The 20380-nt window shown below is 42.7% G+C and overlaps 1 protein-coding gene across 1 annotated transcript; it reads right to left on the bottom strand.

Annotated features, from left to right (window-relative positions):
* Positions 1-107: 107 nt before the first annotated feature.
* Positions 108-9966, bottom strand: rtbdn (retbindin). The gene is made up of 6 exons (XM_071531252.1): positions 9768-9966; positions 8199-8378; positions 7371-7470; positions 6780-6908; positions 5884-5980; positions 108-1757 (listed from the first exon to the last, which is right to left on the bottom strand). The coding sequence occupies exons 2-6, from the start codon at positions 8356-8358 to the stop codon at positions 1419-1421; spliced, it is 825 nt and encodes a 274-aa protein (XP_071387353.1). The 5' UTR covers positions 8359-8378; positions 9768-9966; the 3' UTR covers positions 108-1418.
* Positions 9967-20380: the final 10414 nt, after the last annotated feature.

Below are 20380 nucleotides of genomic sequence, written 5' to 3'. Positions count from 1 at the left end.
CTTCCACAGCCTCTAGGTTTCTGATCCATGGTACGGGGGGATTTGAAGAAACAAATAGCTCAGCTGTAAAGCACAAAGAGAAGAACTGTGACAGGGGCGGGTTGACATTTAGAAATGTTGTCTTTATTGAGAATGTAAAGAAAAGCAGAGAAACACCCATTCCAGCAAGCTGACCATGAATCGGACAAATCGAATTCCCTTTTTACTTTACAAAACATTTACATCTAACAGAGCTTGGCTCTAGAAATACTTCACGTTGTTATAAAAGAAACTGCCACAGTACATTGGTGATATGTGATCAAACTACCAGAACAACCTTATCTGGCATGAATGCTGCCTCTGCGGATTTACTCTGTCAGGCAGGCAGATTGTGTTTCAGAAAATCAAAACATCCTTCAAGTATTAAGTATACTTCCTCAGTGTCATTATCATACCAGATCCCTTAAGTTCAGGAAGGTAGCTTCAGTCAGACAGCCTAAGTTACACTTAACATAATAATCATAACCCTGCATGACCTTCTCCACTATCATATACCTCATGACAAGTAGACAGTACCGTACATTACCACAACAGTAAGCTCTGCAAAGCATTTTAACGACTGATTAACACACAGATTTTAATCATCTAGACGGTTAAAAAGAGTAGAAGGGTGGTGGAGTAGTGGTGCATGTATACCCATGAATATAATATGTGCTGAGTGCCATGAACCCAACAGTCCTTGTGTGGTTCAGTTGTATTCTTCTCATGCGGAAGCGTTAATGTGACTTTACATTTCCCATTTGTAAGACTCCAGACACATCGCACCATAATGTCATGAGATGCGTATTAAGTCTGTCCATAACAGATATCTGATTCATAGTCTGTTATAGCCTGGGAGATCTTCATAATTCAGCAAACAAAATGCCTCTCTGATAAAGAAAAAAATTGTCAGTTTGTTTACTTGTAATAAAACATCTGTGCAACTGTTATGTGACTGTGATATTATCATTATGCCTTGTTATAGAAGCTGTAGGAGTTGCACAGATGAAAGAAGAATATTTTCCTTTTAAATGCTCCTAGAATATATGATTCAGTCGCAGCATTTTTGCTTTGAAGACTCAATTAGAAACCTGTCTTCAGTTTGCACATGTTTTTGAAAGCCTGGTTGTTTTGGTTGTTGAAGCAAATAATTGCCCAGGCGAGTACTGGAAGTGTCACAGGCCTGTCAGATTATTTTATACCAGATATAGCATTACTTGAAACCATGGGGATTATATCTGAAAGATGATGATCATGGTGATGAGAGTAAGTTTGTGAGGTAAGGTTAGTTAGAGGAGCAAGGTTATAACTCCAGCTGAAGAGGAGAACAGTGCTATAGATTTAGCATATTAGGGGGGTATACAATTCTCTCTAGATATACAACAACCAAACATTCCTCTCTACAAGCCACTCCCGCTGCCTTCCACGTCGTCCACCACCACCGAGCGCTTGCGCAGCACAGAGTTCCCCTTGCTGCTCCTCCTGGCCTGCAGGGGCAGCTTGGTCTGGCAAGGGGCGCGGTACTGAGGCAGGCCGGTCTTGGTGGTGTCCAGCTCCTCTGGGTCGTCCTGCTGAGCCCGCAGGGCGGCCATCACGTCCTTGTCGGAGGGGCTGAGGGTCAGGCAGCCGCAGGGACGCCCGCCGTCTCCCGCCTCTCCGGCCTCCTCCGCCTCGTCCTCCACCGTCATGAAGGCGTCCCCCCACAGGCTCTCACAAAGATCCCTGCCATGCTGGTACATCTGCAAACAGGTAGATACACCACACACAGACACACAATATGTATCTGTAATTGCACGATAGCAAAAATATATTGTAAACAAAATTTCAGTTTCTTGCCATTTTGTCCTGTCAACCGTCTACCTTGTTTGTTTTTTAGAAAGTATAGCTTGCCTGTGCTGCAGGCGTTCATTTGAATTGCAACGATTGATTGTGCAACGACGTGCCCTTTCAGGGCAGTGCCAGCCTTGAAAACAAACACCCTCTGCCAGGTGTTAGAAGGCGCTGTAGGCACCTGGCAGCTGCTGTTGCCAACCGGCTTTGTCTCCATGCGTCCCTCACCTCAGCTCATCTCCCCCAGCCTGCACAGCCCATCACTAGACACGACCTTGAAAAGCCTACAATTCTTTCTGAATGACTACATCTCTGGGATCCACGCTGTAAAGCCTGTGTGATGCCTCTCTGCCTCTATGTGGTGGAATAGTGATTCTATAAACTCATAGATCAAGTCACTTCCAACCCCTTTTTCATTGTCATCTGACATTAAAAACACTATGGCTTTAATAGTCTTTGTAAAGTAAAGGCAGTTGAGGAAAAACTCTTTTTACTGCTGACAAATGGTATAGAGCTAAGCTTCATGGTTCCTGGAGCATGCAAAATCACACTCCTCTCTAATGAGAAATGTTTGTGGATTAAGAGGGATATTACATAACCATGCAAAAAAAAAAAATCACAATTCAACAGACGCTTAAGCTGAGTAAAACCTTCATGGAGTATATCTTAGCAATAGTAGGGAAAGCTCATTAGTGAAGTTGCAGTGACACACACTATGATTCTCTGTGTTTAAGCTCCCGTTCTCTCTGTAGTGAGCGGCTCATAACCAGTCATTAAGAAGAGCTGCCCATTCTGTCCCCTGCCTGCTTTGCACCTCATTTTGCACCCTATTTTCTCCACACTATCTGCTTTCTTCCTCGTCTCGGCGACTCGCTGTTCTCGCTCTTTCTATGTCTCTCTTATTCCCCCTATTTCTCTGTAATACACCCCCACCCCACCACCTGCTTCGCTTCATCCTCCTGTCTGTTGAGGGATTAAGACTGAGTCACACAGGGTGCTCAGAGAAGAAAAAGCTGTAATATATTTACCGTGTTAGAAGGACAAGGAGGATGAGGGCTATTGCGCGTGACTAGATACTCCCTGTCTGACACTCAGGTCTTACCACAGCGATCCCCTGTCACGCACAGGCACACACACGCACACACACACACACACACATGCACACACACATTTCTGTCCTTCCCCAGGCAGACATGGTTTGCTGCCAAAGCTAATTCACTACATGTTCATGTAGCTTTAGCGGACATGGTGTGATCAAATAAGTGGGATTCTGAAATTTCCTGGGGCTCTATCCCGTCCTGTCCTTTCCTATAAACTCTGCTATTCTATCCTCTTCTGTCCTTCACTATCCTGAATGTATTGGATATTGCGCTTTGTACCAAGATCCATGACGTCTAAGTTAAAACATATACATGTGAAAAAGGAAAAATCTCAAGGTCTAGAATCACTGAAATTGTTGTCAAGAGAAAAGCAACATTATCTGTTACCAGTAATCTATGAGCAGGTGATGATATTCATCAACAGATATTCATGATGCCAGTATTTAAGGTGATTATTTGAAAAGCTGCATCTTACATTTAACTAAAACTTGCCATATCAAATTTGTATATATTAATAGAGAACATGTATGACATGATAATTTCCCCTCTCTACATGTTTTTGGCAACAACTCCCTGCAGCTACATTGTCAGTCCATACAGGCGTCATTACCTAACATGAGCTCCTGTTAACCTCATTCCCAGACTTTGAGGAGCAGAACGTGTGGCTGTGGCTTTCCATGCTGATGTAAATAAGACCCTAGCAAATCATCATGTGACCAGTCAGGAGAGGGGGGGGGGGGAGAGAGAGAGAGAGAGAGAGAGAGAGAGAGAGAGAAAGAGAGAGAGAGATAAGGAGCCAGCGCCAGAGGGATTTTTGCAACCCCTCTTCCCCACTCACACTGTGGCTGTGTTTGTGTATGTGTGTGTATGTGTGTGTGTGTGTGTGTGTATTAGATTGTTTGTATGCAAAGTGACATCTACTGCCAGTCAGCATTTACAAAAGCCTGTGTGTAGGCCTATATATTATGCACACACACACCTACATATCATCGCTGTCGGGTGAAAACCTTATATCTCCCAACCAGAAACACAGACTTGTTTCTCAGAGACATTTCTGAGTTTCTCCAACAGGCTTCGTAAGGGTTTCATCAGCCCAAAGGGTCGTCAAATTTTCTCAAGCCATAGAGGAGCGTGTAATCCTTCAATTGAAGTTAAAGCGTGAAAATCGACCAAAATTGGAGTTGCGAGGTTTTCATGCAACAACAGAGACAATTCAAATGCTTTCCTGCACAGTGCATGGCAGCATGAGGCGGACTGAAGTGCTGTAAGCTCAGTCCACAGTGGCAGCGCCTGCGAATGCGTAAGCTCCTCAACTCTCCCGTCTCCAGAGAAAACAAAATGAAGCACTATACCGCTCTGACCTCCAAAACTGTCGAGAGAGAGGGAGACACTTGTAGAGGCGCTGGTGTTATGTTTACAATCTCTCTCTATGAGCGGTGATTTGTTGCGCTCGATGCGGTGAGTCATCCCTTTCTATTCAGACCCTGTTAAGAAGTCTCTGTAAAAGCAGGGCCCTTGTTTTATTCATGATCGAGCGCTTCTGCAATTTAGACTCTTTTATTTTGTGAGATTAGTGGCGCCCTACTTGAAAATGGGCCGGTACAAGCGCAGAGAGGCACAAAACACACAGGCACAGAGGCGTACACACACACACACACACACAAATATTCCCTGTATCTATGTATTTTCTCTCTTACTACATATATGCCATTTGTATTCATCATCTAAGATCAACCAGACAGCCTTTATGTGTATAGGTGCGGTGGCTGTTGTTGTGTGTGCATTTCATATGTGTGCGTGTGTGTGTGTGTGTGAGAGAGAGAGAGAGACAGAGAGAGAGAAAAAAACACAGCCTGGCCATAGAAACAGGCAGACCTGACTGCACAGGGAGGACAGGCTGTGTTCACTCAAAGGAGATCTGCTCTTCCTCCTGCATTGTACCAAACATGCACATTAGAGCACATTATACTTTCCCACATTTCACCAAAAATTAGCTGCTAGATTTGTATTTAACTGTCATAGTTCAAGACAAGAGACAACGAAAGCCTAAAAACACCATTGTCACTAGATACATTGTTTTAATGATTGTTTGGTAATGGAATGATTTGTTAATCATATTGAGAACTAGTTTCTTATTTCACTTGTAATATTAGTACTGTTAATATAATCTTAATTTGTATTGTATTGTTTGTATATGTTGCTTTGGTATTAAGTACCTTTGCATTTCATGCCAATATAGCCCATTTGAATTTGAAGGAGAAGGAGAAGGAGAGAAAGACAAGCGAGAGAGAGAGAGAGAGAGAGAGAGAGACACACACACACACACACACACAGAGAGATAGAGAGAGAGATAGATGGTACTGTCTTGGTGTCTGCTGTGTGTGTGTGTGTGTGTGTGTGTGTGTGTGTGTGTGTGTGACAGTCAGTTCACTTTTGGTCCCAGCTGTACTGCAGCCCTCAGTCACTCTGCCTCTTTTTATATCACCCAGCTGGCCTCTGCCCACCGAAGCAGGACCAAACCCTTTTACGCTTCAGCCCACAGCGCGGCCCTGCGCTCTTAACCCTTCACCGACCGCAGACTCTCTCTACCACCGACACACACCGACTCTGCAACACAGTACCTGACCTTCTACCCTCAAAGTCTGGCTCGGATGACAAGCTTTGAGGTCAGTCAATGGGATTCAAACCTCCGTCTCCCACAGGAAAAGTGACACATCTTCTATTGAGTCCAAGCAGAGCAGGCTAAGGCAGGACTGCTCTACTTGCATAAAAAGCGCTCAGGTTAGTGGACGTCAGTTCATATTGTTGATGCTTTTGTTTCCGGCCTTCTTTTTAACAGGTGAAAAACACTGAACATATCTGATTTCTGATGCAAAAAAGCAAGATCATAGATTATGTAAATTGTCAATCAGAGATGTGTCAAATCACAACCTACCTGCTGATACTGAACACAGGTCCCAGTGCAGTTCTGTCCCCGAGGGTCTCTGGCCCAGTTACGAGCACAAGTCAAGTCCATCCTGCAGGCATCGAACCTGAAGAAAGGTGGGAATAAATTAAACTTTCCCAAAAATGTCTGAAAATGCATCGTTTTTGCAATGTTTTGTAATGCTCAACTGTATATTTTGTAATATTTCCTCCTAAAGTGCATGTCTGTACCAGAGCATTAAGGTACCGATTTGTCACTTGAGGTATACCGGCTCTTTAGATATACAAGCTATGAGCATAAATATATGTATCCTATGTTAGAGGTACAAAGTAGGGCAGGGTTTCTCAGACTTTGTCATGACAACAACCCACAAATAGACATGTTTTGGGCTATAGATACCCATCTGATAATGGTTTTGTCCCAGGGACCCACATCTGTGAAGATTATTATTTGTGTATGCTGTAGGTGGGGAGATAACAGAGAGTGAAACATCTGTCTCTAATAGTCATTCTTATACATTGTCCAAATGTGCTAAATTGTATGAATGAATCAACCATGAAGAGAAATTATTCCTCATTTTGTTGTGACCCTCTGGAACCCAATCAAGGACCCTTGGGTGTCCATGGACCCCTGTTTGGGAACCACTGCTGTAAGCATTCACACCCTTCATAATTAGAGAGGACCCAGCTATATGTAACCTGTGGGTTGTACCTGTGTTATATCTCAGTTTTATACAGTTTATTAAGCACTCACAAGGGATAGCTCAGGGTAAAACAACGTATTACTGTTTTCAGTATCGGGCTTAATAATCTCTCTTGACGGTCTTATGAGCGAAGAGGGATATAAACACAGGCGGCTATCGATTTTGATCTCGGTTTCCTTGGTAATGTGTTTGGTGAGCTCACCAGTCGCGGCAGAAGCTGTGGCAGAGGGGCACAGCCTGGATGTAGGAGCGGCGGTGGGGGTGAGGCCAGCGCGCCGCATCGGGGGAACAGCGGTAAAAACATGACACACGCTTCAGGAAGCCTTCACACCTGAGGAGACAGAAGGGGACAGTCATGATATATCGTCGTGTCATCTTTATTTAAACCTTTGTTTATCCTGGGAAGCTTGACTGAGCGCACGCTTTCCTACTGCTGGCCACAAGGCCGCTCCACTGCAGCTCCAACCAGCAGTATCACATAAAGACAAAGTGGTGGTGTCCCTGTCGCTGATGGTGTCATTTGTTATGTTGCTTGCTCTCCCTTAAGTCCTTATGGTATGTCTGTCCAGCTTGTGCCTGTGCTACTTTACAGTCTCTCTCAACATTACTGTTTTTCTGTTGCCTTCTTGGCTTCTTCTTGTCTTAGTTTTTTCTTTGTTCCCTTTCCCTTAATTCCTCACCAGGAGGTCTTTTGCCTCTTGCCAGGCCGCATTGTAAATAAGAGTTCAATTAAAAGAATTGGTTAAAAAAGTAGAGAAACTATTGAGACTGAAGTGAGATGGGTGGGACTTACGCAGAGCTCAGAATCCCACACTTGTCCCAGGGTGAGTTCTTATTGCCAGCAGAGGGAACATGAGAAATGTCCTGGATGTCTTCCTCTGTGCAGCAGCTATCTGTTGACAGTAAGAACATGGAAACAATTCAACCACCTGTCAGTCAGGAGCTTACTGCTGCTCTCTTACACATGCAGCTCTTCTGCTTGTTCCACTCTTCTTCATTTCAACATGTCTTTTACATATTTTCATACCTTTTTACTTTATATTTTAGTACATTTCAAACATTATTACTTGTCACTTTCGTATTTTCTGTTTTTTCTACTGAATATATACCTACTCTTCATACTATTCATACTTCTTGTACCTTTCAGCTTTTATATATAAGCCTTCCTACTCTTCCTACTCTTTATACTACTAGTACCCTCCAGCTTTTCTCTCACTCACGTTGTTGGACACACACACTTCTCATTTTTTCACTCTTCTCCATTTTAATGTGTCTTTTACATATTTGCTTACCCTTTTCTTCTCACTATTGTTACATTTTAGTACATTTCTACCACATTTCCCACAGTTTTAACATTACATACACATATTATACTTTGGTTCTGCCGTTTCAATTTGAACAGACGATCCACGGTCAGTCATGTTAAGAAACACGCACACGGACACGCCCCCACACACACGTGCCTACACACGCCACATATGCTAGTAACATATTCTTACTATGGGCTGTCACAAGCAACAGTTTGAGTACAGTTTTTCTAGTATTCAGTTTAATATTGTCAACAAATCATCAAGGACTAGGCCTACAGTATTAAGGTAGGTAAATAACCACAGTCACTCACTATCAGCATAGAGCGAGCACTCCTTCAGGTGTGGCTCCGGACTGGGCGTGGCCTTGTGTTTGCCGTCTTGGAGACACACCCCCTCCGAGCTGATTGGGCCAATCAGCGCCGCCGCCAAATAAGCACCGACCAATAGCAGAGAGCGTGACTTGATACCCATCTTTTCAACCAGCAACAGGCCTGTAAGAAGTTATCAGTTCAGCACCTTGGACAGCGGGGGACTGGGGTGAGGCGTGCAACAGGGTGTTTTACACACACAATAAAACACAATACACCTCTACCTGAATCACTGAGCAAAAATTACGACTCTGCAAAAGTAGTAGGCCTATGTGTCAATAAACGCTATGGACGCCACTGGCTACCTTTCATTCCGTTTTATGTGTTGATTTGAAGCAAAAAAACAAAACAACATAATTTGTCTCTTAACTGAACAAAAGGAATAATTAGCTACTCTTGGATAGACAAAGCTTTAATGTTAAAATCCAACACGTTACGGCTGTAAACGCCTTAATCATGGTTGTTTTCTTGATATTTAACAAGTTTTAATCATGACATCATACTCCCTATCTGCCTCGGTCTGTGTCCCTCGGTCTGTATAGCCTAATACAGGCTGTTTAGCTGCTCGTCTGCTCTGCGTGTGGTGACCTAGTAGACGGGGTGAGCCTAATTAGGTGGGACTGAGGCATCGTGCTGAGATGGATGACATGCGTAGTTGTTTAATCTGACAAGCGGTTGGCCTATGTGTAGCCTACATAACACGAATTAAACAAATCTTTTGGACATGGCCACATGGCCTTGGACAGGTCCAGTGTGCCCTCCTTTTAGACGACAGAGACATTTAAAGAGAAAATATGGGCAGCGTTGGCACATAAGTCTACTGTTGCAGTTACTACTAACAAACAAAACAACTAATTAATATGGTGTTACAAATAGAGTAAGAGTTAAATATTCTGTTTTTCCATCAACAAAATCCCACCAACAAAAGTTATATAATAGTGACACAACTCTAGTCTACATAAGCTTTGCTACGAATCAGTGATACAGAATTGTTGGTACCAAAGACGGCCTAACCTTGAAAAAAACACTAATTATATATAACTTATTGCACGAAATCATCATTCATATCGCCAACATCTTCCCATTGAAACCAGGCCAAGCAACGAGCCAGAATATAAACATTATATTAAAACTGAGGTTCTGATATGCTTGTATGATTTAGTACTAGTATTTCAATAAAAGCTGCAACTTAAACACTTAAACATGCGTTGTTCAGACGAAGACGAATTTCACGAAAAATCACTAAAACATTCCCAATATATTCCTATAGAGTCGTATACTGTGAGTTATAGTTTACAGTGACCTCATGGCACTTTATGGCATTTTTTTTTTTAATCTGCAACGACCTCACTATAGCATCCCTATAATATTCCTATAGGAGCGTGTAGTTTGTATAGTATCTTTCTAAAATGTATTTTAGGATCACTATAGCTCTTTCGAGTCAAGTGTTGCTCCATTCACCGGTAATTTGTCTATCTGTTGAAATACTTTTTTGATGCTCGTCTCTTTTACCTGTCGGTGGGGAAAGGATGCTCCGTCCGGATCGGCTTCCTCTGTGAAAAAAAAAAAAAAAACCCGATTTGTTCTTTCCCTGTTTTTGTTTCTCTCTCTGTCTCTGTCTCTGTCGGTGTGTGTCGTGTTGTGGATCCAGCGGCTGTGCGCAGTGCTCGGTCCTCCTCTCGCTCTGATCTCTGCTGTGCCCGGGGGCCGCTCGCCAGTTTGTCACTGGTTTAAATGAAGGACATTTCAGTCCCTTCCACCAAGCAGGTCCCTCCTCCCCCTGCTGGGAAGCCTCTCTGTCTCTCTCTCTCGCTCTCTCTCTCTCTCTCTCTCTCTCTCTCTCTCTCTCCCCCCTCCCCTGTCTCACTCTCTGTCTCTGTCTCTGTCTGCCCTCCCTCTCTTGCACATACGCCTAATGAAACACACACACACGCACACACGCACACACATGCACACGCACACGCACAAATGCCTGGGCTTCCTCCCTCCTTGTTAATCTTCCAATGAAATGTTTACCAAAGCTTCCTTGTTTACTGTTTTCCATCTCAGTATGTCCAGATTAAAAAAACAGAAAACAGCTCTGTGTATTGTGGGTGGAAACACTGGGATTTGATTATTCAAATTGATTTAGGCCAAACCTGCCCCATAAGGGATGTGTTGCCCTTGGTTTTAAGTGCATCATTCACAGGTGTTGCTGAGTCACACCTGTCCTCCCCCCAGCTCTCTCCACACACACACACACACACACACACACACACACACACACACACACACACACACACACACACACACACTGAGGTCAGGGCTTTTTCCAGGTGACGGGGTTAGAGGAGGGTATAGCTGAGATTTAATACTGTATGATATGCTGAGGAGAGGGAACACAAATCTCTGCGGAACAAAACACTGTGAACTCACCAATACCGGGAAGCTGCTGCGCGCTGCAAAACCCGCTCTACTTATCCCATTATCACAAAGACACAGCCTGATTCAGGGCATTTTTTGATTGTCATTTTATTGTGTCTGTAAATGGACATTAACCAGGAGTCAACATATCTGAAGATATATATGGGTCATCTGGGGACAGGCTGGGAGCAACTACCTCACCAGCAATGTTGTAATCCCTGTAAACACTACAACGTTATTAAACTCTTAACCATAGAATTTGCTGACAGGGTAACAAACATAGAAAATAGATGTTTACATTACAATGACGCTCCTAAAATATACGGTTTGAATGGGAATACGTGAACAGGGCACCGGTGTGTTTTTTCCACCTCGCTGTTCCTCTTGGTGTGTATTATTGCTCCTGGCTTTTAATCTCACAGACCCGGTGTGCCAACCTAATCCCTGGCTGCCTGCGTCTCTCTCTCTCTCCCCCCGTGTGCCCTCCCAAGGCTTTTGGCCACAGCGGAGCAGATGGAGAGCGTCTTGTGGCCTAGATACGCCTGCCTAAAACCAAGACTGTGAAATTGGTGACATGCCACGGACATGATTGGGTTTGGCAACGAAAAAGCGTCCAGAGACAGGAAGAGACCGGACAGATTGGGCATCAAATAAACACACAGATTGACTGGAGATGAAATGGTCCCCGTGGAGAAGCGCGGCGCACGCTCTGCTCAGATTCGCACGGCGCGAGCTGAAGGGGAAGGGATGAGGGTTCTGCTGCGGCGAGGCCTCACATGGGTCCCTGTTGTCTCCCAGACGATTTCATAACTGCCGTGGGGTCGTCACACAGAGCACTTTATTTCTGGGGGTGAGAGGAGAGGAGAGACAAACAGTGTCCCATTTGGTAATTAGAGGAGGAATAATGATATCCTTTGTGCGGGAGCTATTCAGGGAACAGTGAGAAGGAGGACAAAACAGGCCATCACTGCTCTCTGTGTACCCTTGTTTTCATTCTCAGTCAACAAGGTTGGGTCACTGCCGGCATTAGAGCCTCGGGCTGGCCCTCAGCTGGCAAACAGTGCTAACTGTCCTTGTCGACTCACTAATTGAAAGACACTCATTCCCACCATTTAGAGACTCTTTGATTTGTTCCACTGACCTATTTCTCCATGATAGCTGGCATTTGTACTTTAACTGATGTGGCATAATGCATAAAGATAGAGTGTTTTTTTTTTTTTTTTTTTAAGAAAAGGTGAGAAACAGGAACATTTATCTGAAACCACATCATTACAGCAGGAATACTGAAGAGAGCTGCTTTGGAAACTGCTGCTGTAAATGGTTATGTTTGCAGAACCTGCATGCAAAAACCTTTCTCTCATGGGAAGTCAGGTACATTTTGTACAAATTGTAACACAGTTCATAGGGTTATTCCCCCTTTTGGGAGTTCAAAGCTCACTCTGAATATTGCTACCTATGGTGATATGTGGAGGGAACCAACTGTTATCAAACACAAATATGAAATGGTTCAAATATGGAATAGACTTGTAAACATGCCTGAACATTGACTCACTCACTTTATTTGGGAAACTTCAAACTCATATCCATGGGCTAATGAATTTATGTCTTTATTTCATATGACTGATTATTCATTTATGTTTCATAATAGGTTACAATGTGATATACAGGATATTAGAAATAAGTTACTCCTTATGCACAGAGAAAACATGGTCTATATAGAGTATATAGGGTATAAACCTAAACGAAGGACATATTGTCTTATTAAGAATAGATATGTATCAGAACAATAGGTTAGCAAAACGCACCCAGAAGCCAAAGATCTCTCTGTGCTCAGTTACGGTCTGATACTTTACCTTTAGCCATAGAAACAGGTAGATTCAATGTTCCCAGAGGAGGATAGACTGTAGATCTGTTGTGGGATTTGGGAGAAATTGAAAATGAAATCCATTTTATGTTCTACTGTCCCTTATATGATGAAATGAGAAGTACTGGAGTAGGACTGGTGTAATGTTTCTATGTGACAAACTTTATTTATAAGGCCAGGGAAAAAATACACTTATGAAATTTGAGTTTGCATGTGGATATGTTTCTCTTTATATTGTATATCAATGCGACTGAATCTATAGTGTCTTGTGAGTCCATGTAGTTGTAATAAAAGTAGAAGTAATAAAATCAAAATCAGTCATTGTTATTGTGGGTCCTCAGTAGAAAGGATCTGCCTTCTGTATCACTTCATCATGAGGAAATCCTATACGCAGGATATCTGAGATGGATTATCCTATACATAGACATACAGAAAACCCCTGAAAGCCCTTTAATACGATCTGATCATGTGGAAAATATCCTGCATTTCATCTCAGCCGGCCCTGGTTTATATTACTTGGTGACATTTAATACTAAAGGTATCCTTTACTGTGAGTATATAGGCTATCCTCAAAGAAAGGTCAAAGTCTGCACCCTGTCAGTGCACGGAAATGTCATTGGTTAGATACCAAATTGTTGTTGTTGCCAAATTAAGGTTTTTTGCTGACAAGATGTGTTTCAAGTGTCACTATGAGCGTGAAGATTGGTGTCGGGAAGATAGTAACAAAATGAAAGAGGCTATCAGGCTGAGCTGTCTCAGTGTTTGGGCAGATTAATGTTGTCTGTGAAGCCATTCGTTACAGCAGTTAAAGCCCCAGCTCATATGTCTGCCTGCCCTGTGCTGCCCCTTTTCCCTTTCAATCCTCATTTTGTATCTTCTGAAAAACACATGAAATAATGAAGGACTGCCTGCTCAGCCTACCCATGTTTTCCAATGCCCTATCCCACAAAAAAGGAAGGTTTACTGGCAAGATGAGCATCCCCAAGAAAACAAATGCTGTGACACGTGACATAAATATATATATTTTTTTATTAAAAGTCAATTTTATTACAAAGATTTAAAAAAAACAACGTTCATTTTATACACAAATATCCACAGACTTCAAATTTCATCTCATCCTATTTCAAGTAGCTAAGCACACAACATCAGAACAACATTTTTAATCTCCATTCTACCTAATGTGTTGACAGGTTGTGTTGTCACTGTCCGGTCTTCTTGTTGCTACACTTGGTCTCTTAGGTGATGAAGAAGTAGGTGGGCCGGTAGTGAGATCCGGCATCCATGTACTGTGAGGGTCGGTTTATTGTTGTTGGAAGTGAGGAAGTGAGGAAAATACCAAAGCAGTCCAAGTTCTCCACCCTGTGGTTACATGCCAGCACTGCATGTAATTATTCTCAAATCATTATTATGATTATAACTCCTTACTTCAAAACCAGATCATAAGAAAGAAGTGTCTCTATAGGAGTCCTGATTGACATTAGTTGATTTAGATGTTCCTCTGCATCCTCGCAGCATACAGCTGAGATGAGTTGAGGTGAAGAATTTGTTAAATTCAAATTGTTCTGCCATCCGCACAAAGGTGAGAAAGAGGAAGGTGAGTCCAGATCTTTGTTCAGTCCATCGTTGTTAATTGCTATTTGGTCGTAGTCTGCGCTCCTGGATGTTTTTCCCAAAGTTCATAGTCAGGGTGGCAACAGCATATGTGGACAAAATCATAATAGTGCTCCCCACAAACTGTGACGAGGCGCCCCGGGGTGCAACCCGCCATCCGCGCCTCTGTAAGTGAGCATCTGCTGCTTCCACTGCCTGTGTGATTGGCTCCATCGCTGCGGCTTGGATGGACAGGTACTTTGACTTCGGTAAGTGTTGATGAATTCAGATGTGAGCTCTCCTCTCTCCCAGGATGGATGGTGTTTGTTGTGTTTGAAGCTCAGAACACCTGGTTACCCACACTGCTTTATCTACCCTGCCTTCACATGCCACGACACACGTCAAATCCTCAGACTTAGCCTGGTGCCAAAATGCGTCAATGGCGCTGGCGACAGACAGACTGGACAAGGTCTCTTGCCAGCAGAGAATGTACTGCAGGGCAAAATGCCCTTGCGATACTCAGGGACTGAATGAATAGAAGTGATTAAAAAAAAAAAAAAAGACTCTGTTACAGTGTGCTTTTTGACTGCTAGTAGGTAATTTTAGTAGTTGCCTGACAGGTTGTGGGGTAAGGTGGTGATTTGCTGATTTTTTTCACTCAAAATGAATATACTGCATTTTGATAAAGAAACCTATCTCAACCAGAATTTGATTCTATGTTTTGATGCTGACCTTGGTCCTGAAACACCAGGAAGGACTCCATAACTTGTTTTAATTTTGCACTGTTAGAGTGGCTGTCACTTTTTTTTTCAAATGGTGGATATCTCATTTTGAAAAAAATATTTAATATTTCTTTTAATTAAAACTTTCCATTCACTTATCTGAGATCAATGGCAAGTAACATTAGTTTTTAAGCCTCCTCTCTTAATAAATGTCAACAGATAGCTTTAAAAAAAAAAAACCAGACACATTATTAATTAGCTCGCTGTTCAATGAACCCTTCGTGATCTGATCTGTATCTCTGCGAATTCTAATTGCCAAGTTATTTTGGGGTGAAAATCAGTTTCTGGGAGAAAACCGACTTCACAGTTGGCTCTGCTGCACCTTGTTGTCTTCCTCATTATCTCTCTCATATCCAGATTAATGCTCTCTGGGTGGAGCCTGCTGTTTATTTTGGTTCATTTCCTCCTGTTCACAAAGGAAGGGCCTCACAGGCAAGAAAAATGAAACACAAAGCAGAAAGCATTATATATACACACACACACACACACACACACACACGCACACACACGCATGCACACACATACAGGCACAGGCAATTCGTAATGCTGGAGTTTTGCGGATGCACCTTGGGAAGATATATCACATGACAGTGGCCCCCAGACGATTCATGTTTGTATTACAAGTGCAGCGTCTTCGGCCGTAGATGGATGGCAGAGGGACGTCCCCTCATACGGCTGCATTTGTCCCATAACTCCACCTCTAAAATGACTACAGATCAATAGACAACGCCTGACCTCCCTCTCCCTCTCTCTTCTCTGCAACAATCTCGGTCATCTTGGGGGCTTTTGCCTCTCTTGGAGGTAACTGGTCATTTACTGAAGTCTTTCATGGGTGCAAAAACCTTTCGCATGTGCAAAAGCCATGACATCACCCTGATTGGTCAAGCAAATTGCACATTCCCAGCAATTATTCAAATATAATATGACAAGGTGACACATTCAGTATATCTACAGTTATGCAGGTTCTGGTAGGTTCGGTAGGTTCATTTCATAGACTGAAATGTAACAATTCCTGTGGTATTGTGATATTTTTGGGGGGCCCAAAATATTGTTGTCCATATCTAAAAGGTCAGCGAAAGTTGCATCAGTCCAAGCACAAAGCCGCAGCTGTGTGCTACTTTTCAGATCTTGTCATGTACTCTTGCAGGACCAATACACTGACCCTTTGCTTCTTCGTAATAGGCTTTGGCTGTGTCCTTGTGTGTGTGTGTGTGTGTGTGTGTGTGTGTGTGTGTGTGTGTGTGTGTGTGTGTGTGTGTGTGTACAGGTCACGGATGTCAGAGCCCTGCTGGCAGACTCTATTGTCTTTTCATCAACAGAGGGACTAAAAGCTCTGTTTGAGGTTTTCCAATACTACTATGAACCTGCACTCAATTACCCTCTGTATCAAAGACTAAACCACACACACACACACACACACACACACACACACACACACACACACGTACACACACGCACACACAAATGGAAACAATACAAAACTTGCTCTCTAAAAGCACTCCTCTGATAATGCTTGCTTTTGTTCTCTTTCTCTCTCCCTCTCTCTCATTCTGTTATTCCTCTCTGTTGCCTTAGCTAAGTAATAATGAATTATACAAGAAAGGCCCTGTCATTTCTCCTCTCTCCATTTCTCCCTCCCTTTCTCTCTCTGTGTTCTCTCCCTCCCACAGATCCCCCAAAGATCAACTGATACAAGGGATACAGTAAGAGCTCTCTCAGCATCAGTGTTGTTTGCACAGACCCAAACAAGACCCAATTCTAAAATGCTTAGACTTACAAGTCAGACTACAAAGGATTGCAGCACAGCCAGTTCAATGAATATTACATCGCTACATGAGCCATATTCGGTAGTAAATGAAGTGTCCTCATCTGTAACAGAGCAGAGCCTAATCCCAGCCATGGTATACTGGCACAGATTTACCGAGCTAAGTGATTTTATTGCGCTCTTTTGAAATGGAAGGAGTCTGGTCTAAGAGAACATTTTTGCTCAATCCATGTTTAGCTGTTTTGACCCTGTGTCCCTGGGTTTGTGATTGTTGTGTGTGTGTGTGTGTTTGTGTGTGTTGTTGTCGATGTGCACTTGCGTGTGTGTGCATGTGCTTGTCTGTGTTTGCTTGTATGTTTTGGCCAGAGTGAATGGACCAATCCTCTTATGGTGTCCGCTCGTCAACAGTAGCAGTGGGCGATGCGGTGCTGGAGAGGGCTTAGGGACGCCCTGCTGGGCCGGTGCATCGCTCTGCCAGCAGGGGAGGGGCCTCCTGACTCAGGCTCAGACATGGTGACCACCAGGATTACCCACAATGCCCGCTGGGAACGTCTAGCCCTGTGTGTGTGTGTGTGTGTGTGGGTGTAACTGATAAAGGGACATACAGAGAGGAAGGAGGGGGTGGAAATAGAGAAATGAAAGAAAAATCTTACATGCAGTATTTGTTGCTGCTGTATTGTATTATTAGAGAGAGAGAGAAAAGAGAAAGAAGGATGAAAATCACACATTTCTCTTCTCTTCTCTTCTCTTCTCTTCTCTTCTCTTCTCTTCTCTTCTATTTATAGTCTAGCCTAGTCCATCCAAGAGAGATATAACAAGATAAACAGTAGACACTCGTGGTTTAAGACTAGTTGCCATGACGTCTGATACCTCGACTTTAATTGTGTTTAATGCTGACCCGATCCTGAACCTGTGATCGCCTTACAGATCAAGTGGCACTCCCGGTGCTCAAGCTAATTTATTTGATGAGGGAAGCGATGTGTACTTCTGAATGAGTGCAAAAGTAGACCAGAGTATGGCTCCAGGATCCTCTTAGCACTAAGAACATCGCTGTTCCATTCACAAGGTGGACTTAGTTGCCAGGTTGACTTAATTGATTCCCCTTGGAAGAAAACATCCTCATTTAATATATTTGTAATTCCATATTATGCCTCTGGACAGTTTAGTGGGAAAGAGAACAGATTTAAGGTTTCATTCTGCTAAGTGGACGGCGTATTATGATAGGAGAAGATAAAATAGAGCATATGAGATAAGACAATTTAATTTAACCAGTGGTGGAAGGAGTGCTAGAATGTCCTACTACAACTAGAAATACTGATACTTTGCTGATATTTTACTGAAGTAGAAGTAAACATACTGGTGTAAAAATCTACTTAAGTAAAAATAAAAGTGATTTTAAAAGTGATTTTTTTTTTTTCATTGAAAATATACTTGGAGTAAAAGTTACTTTTTAGAAAAGAGAGCGTCGTTAGATGTGATCTTTCCCATGCAATTCTAAAAGGACCAGAGGACAGAGTTCAAACTTAATTGTAAAAATTACAAATTAAAGTGCACAAACAAAGTAAAGCCACATTAATCTGCAATTTTTTGCTGACTGGCCGTTTACTACAAATGGCTCCACAATATGGTCATTTATGAGTGTCCATTGACTAATGCTTATACCTGTAATCTGTAATGTGATGTAAAATGTAGTGAAGGACAATACTTCAAAAACGTACAAGTATACAACAAAGCTACTCAACTACAGTAAAGTGAGTAAATGTAATTAACTACTTTTACCTTTGAATTTAATCTCGGTTGTGCATTCGAACAGAGTAATGTACAATACTGTGCAGTGGATGTGTGAAATCACTGTTGCACTGTCAGCTGTCACCACAGGGTGGCACAGTGGTGATTTATTGCCGCATGCCACACACATGCACTCTCTCACACACACACACACACACACACACACACACACCGAAGCGAAAGGAATAGTTTCCTACAGGGATCAATAAAGCATCACATTATTATTAATTTAGAGAGAAGACACTAAAAAGGCTAACTCTGACTGATCATGTACAAGAGTGCCGGTGTAATAGTTGATAAAGGAGGGAGGAGGAAACTGAGTTTATCATGGGAACAGCAGGATGAGGGGGAATAAAACATCAGTTGGGTTTGTTCTCCTTTTCTTCATCACCCCCTCCTATTGTTTCAGTCTTTACACTCCTGACGCCTTGGCAAGACAACAAGCACCCCAAGGCCCAGAGCTGCGTCTGTTTCCTGGTAGTGGTGATCCTCTAGGGGTCTCTCTCAACACAGGCATTCTGCGTGTGTGTGTGTGTGTGTGGATGCACAAGACTTGCGAAGAGAAGAAGAATGAAAGTACATTTGAGGCTTGTGTGTGCATTGTGTGTGGTGGGGATGGTGTGTGTGTGTGTGTGTGTGTGTGTGTGTGTGTGTGTGTGTGTGTGTGTGTGTGTGTGTGTGTGTATTCTTTATGACTCAGTTCTCGAGGAAAGTGGTTGGTGTAGTTGACATTTTAAAGTAATAAAAACAGACCCTTCAACAAACCTTTGGATATTTTCTCTCTCACACACTTTTTATGTCAAGGTTATTTTACACACAGGCCTATTCTTGTCATTTTGCTATTCAGAGCCAATATTACACAGCTTCACTGTTTATATTCCTTACTTTCATGTATACTCTATGGTGCTATTCACTGTTATGTCATTTACACAGACACTATAGTGCTTGAAGATATGATTATGCTGTTGACTGATGATAGGTTTGGCAAGAAGCAGATACATGGAAATACCAGGTTCAAGGGTTATTGTGTTTTTGAGCAGGGAAGTCGGAGTAAGAAAAGTTTAAAAATGTGGTGAAACTGATTATTGAAAAGAGGCATAGCCTGTTTATTTTTTTTATAATGCTCCAGCAATGTTAACGTATGGTCCTGTATGGATAAGCCAATACATAATTAAATCTGTTACAAGAATACATACTACATGTTATTGCATCCCTAAGGGCTTTGAGCTGTTAGAAAGCCTTTGTTTGTTTTGCAGTGGAGCTCAGCAGAGAAGTCAGTGCGCTCAGGACTGGCAGCTGTACAGTTGTTTTTCAGTAACGCTGCGGCTGGATGAGAGGAGAGAGGCCGTGATCCGGAAAACATCCCTTTGCTCCCATCTGCGCTTCCATACCTCAGCTCTCATTCTGTGTGAGTGTAGGTGTGTGTGTGTGTGTGTGTGTACGTGTGTGTTTGCATGTGTCTGTGTGCCATGGGATTGCACACAGCTTCCGTTTGTTGCATCATGCCATGCTAACATTGTTTTACACACTCACACATACACTGTCCCTCTCTCACAACACATCCAAACATACACCAATGCCATATGTGTTAATTATCGTCCGTACCTCAGGGCCATGGGGGCGTGAAAATCTCATAACCTACACAATCTATACAGTCCTGCAAAACTGTCATCGCTGTCGAGTGAAAACCTTGTATCTCCAAAATGTCAACTTTTCAGTGACTAAGGAAAACAGACAGTTTTTAGCTTGTCCACTATACACTTTTGACTTTATCCAATGGGATACACTGGATTCATCATCCCAGGTGTTGTGGAATTTCCTCAACCCAGAGAGGAGCATGTAATCCCTAAACTGAAGTTAAAACATCAAAGCCACCAAAATTGGAGTTAGGAGTTTTTCACATGACAACAGCAATTGTTTTAACAGAGACAGT

The sequence above is a fragment of the Centroberyx affinis genome, unplaced genomic scaffold (genome assembly GCF_046629955.1).
Source record: "Centroberyx affinis isolate AG114_WGS23_722 - 3 ecotype Tasmania unplaced genomic scaffold, CSIRO-AGI_Caff_v1 ptg002059l_1, whole genome shotgun sequence".
NCBI classification, from domain to species: domain Eukaryota; kingdom Metazoa; phylum Chordata; class Actinopteri; order Beryciformes; family Berycidae; genus Centroberyx; species Centroberyx affinis.
The sequence above is the reverse complement of the archived record's forward strand: the minus strand, read 5'-3'. Positions and strand labels throughout refer to the sequence as shown.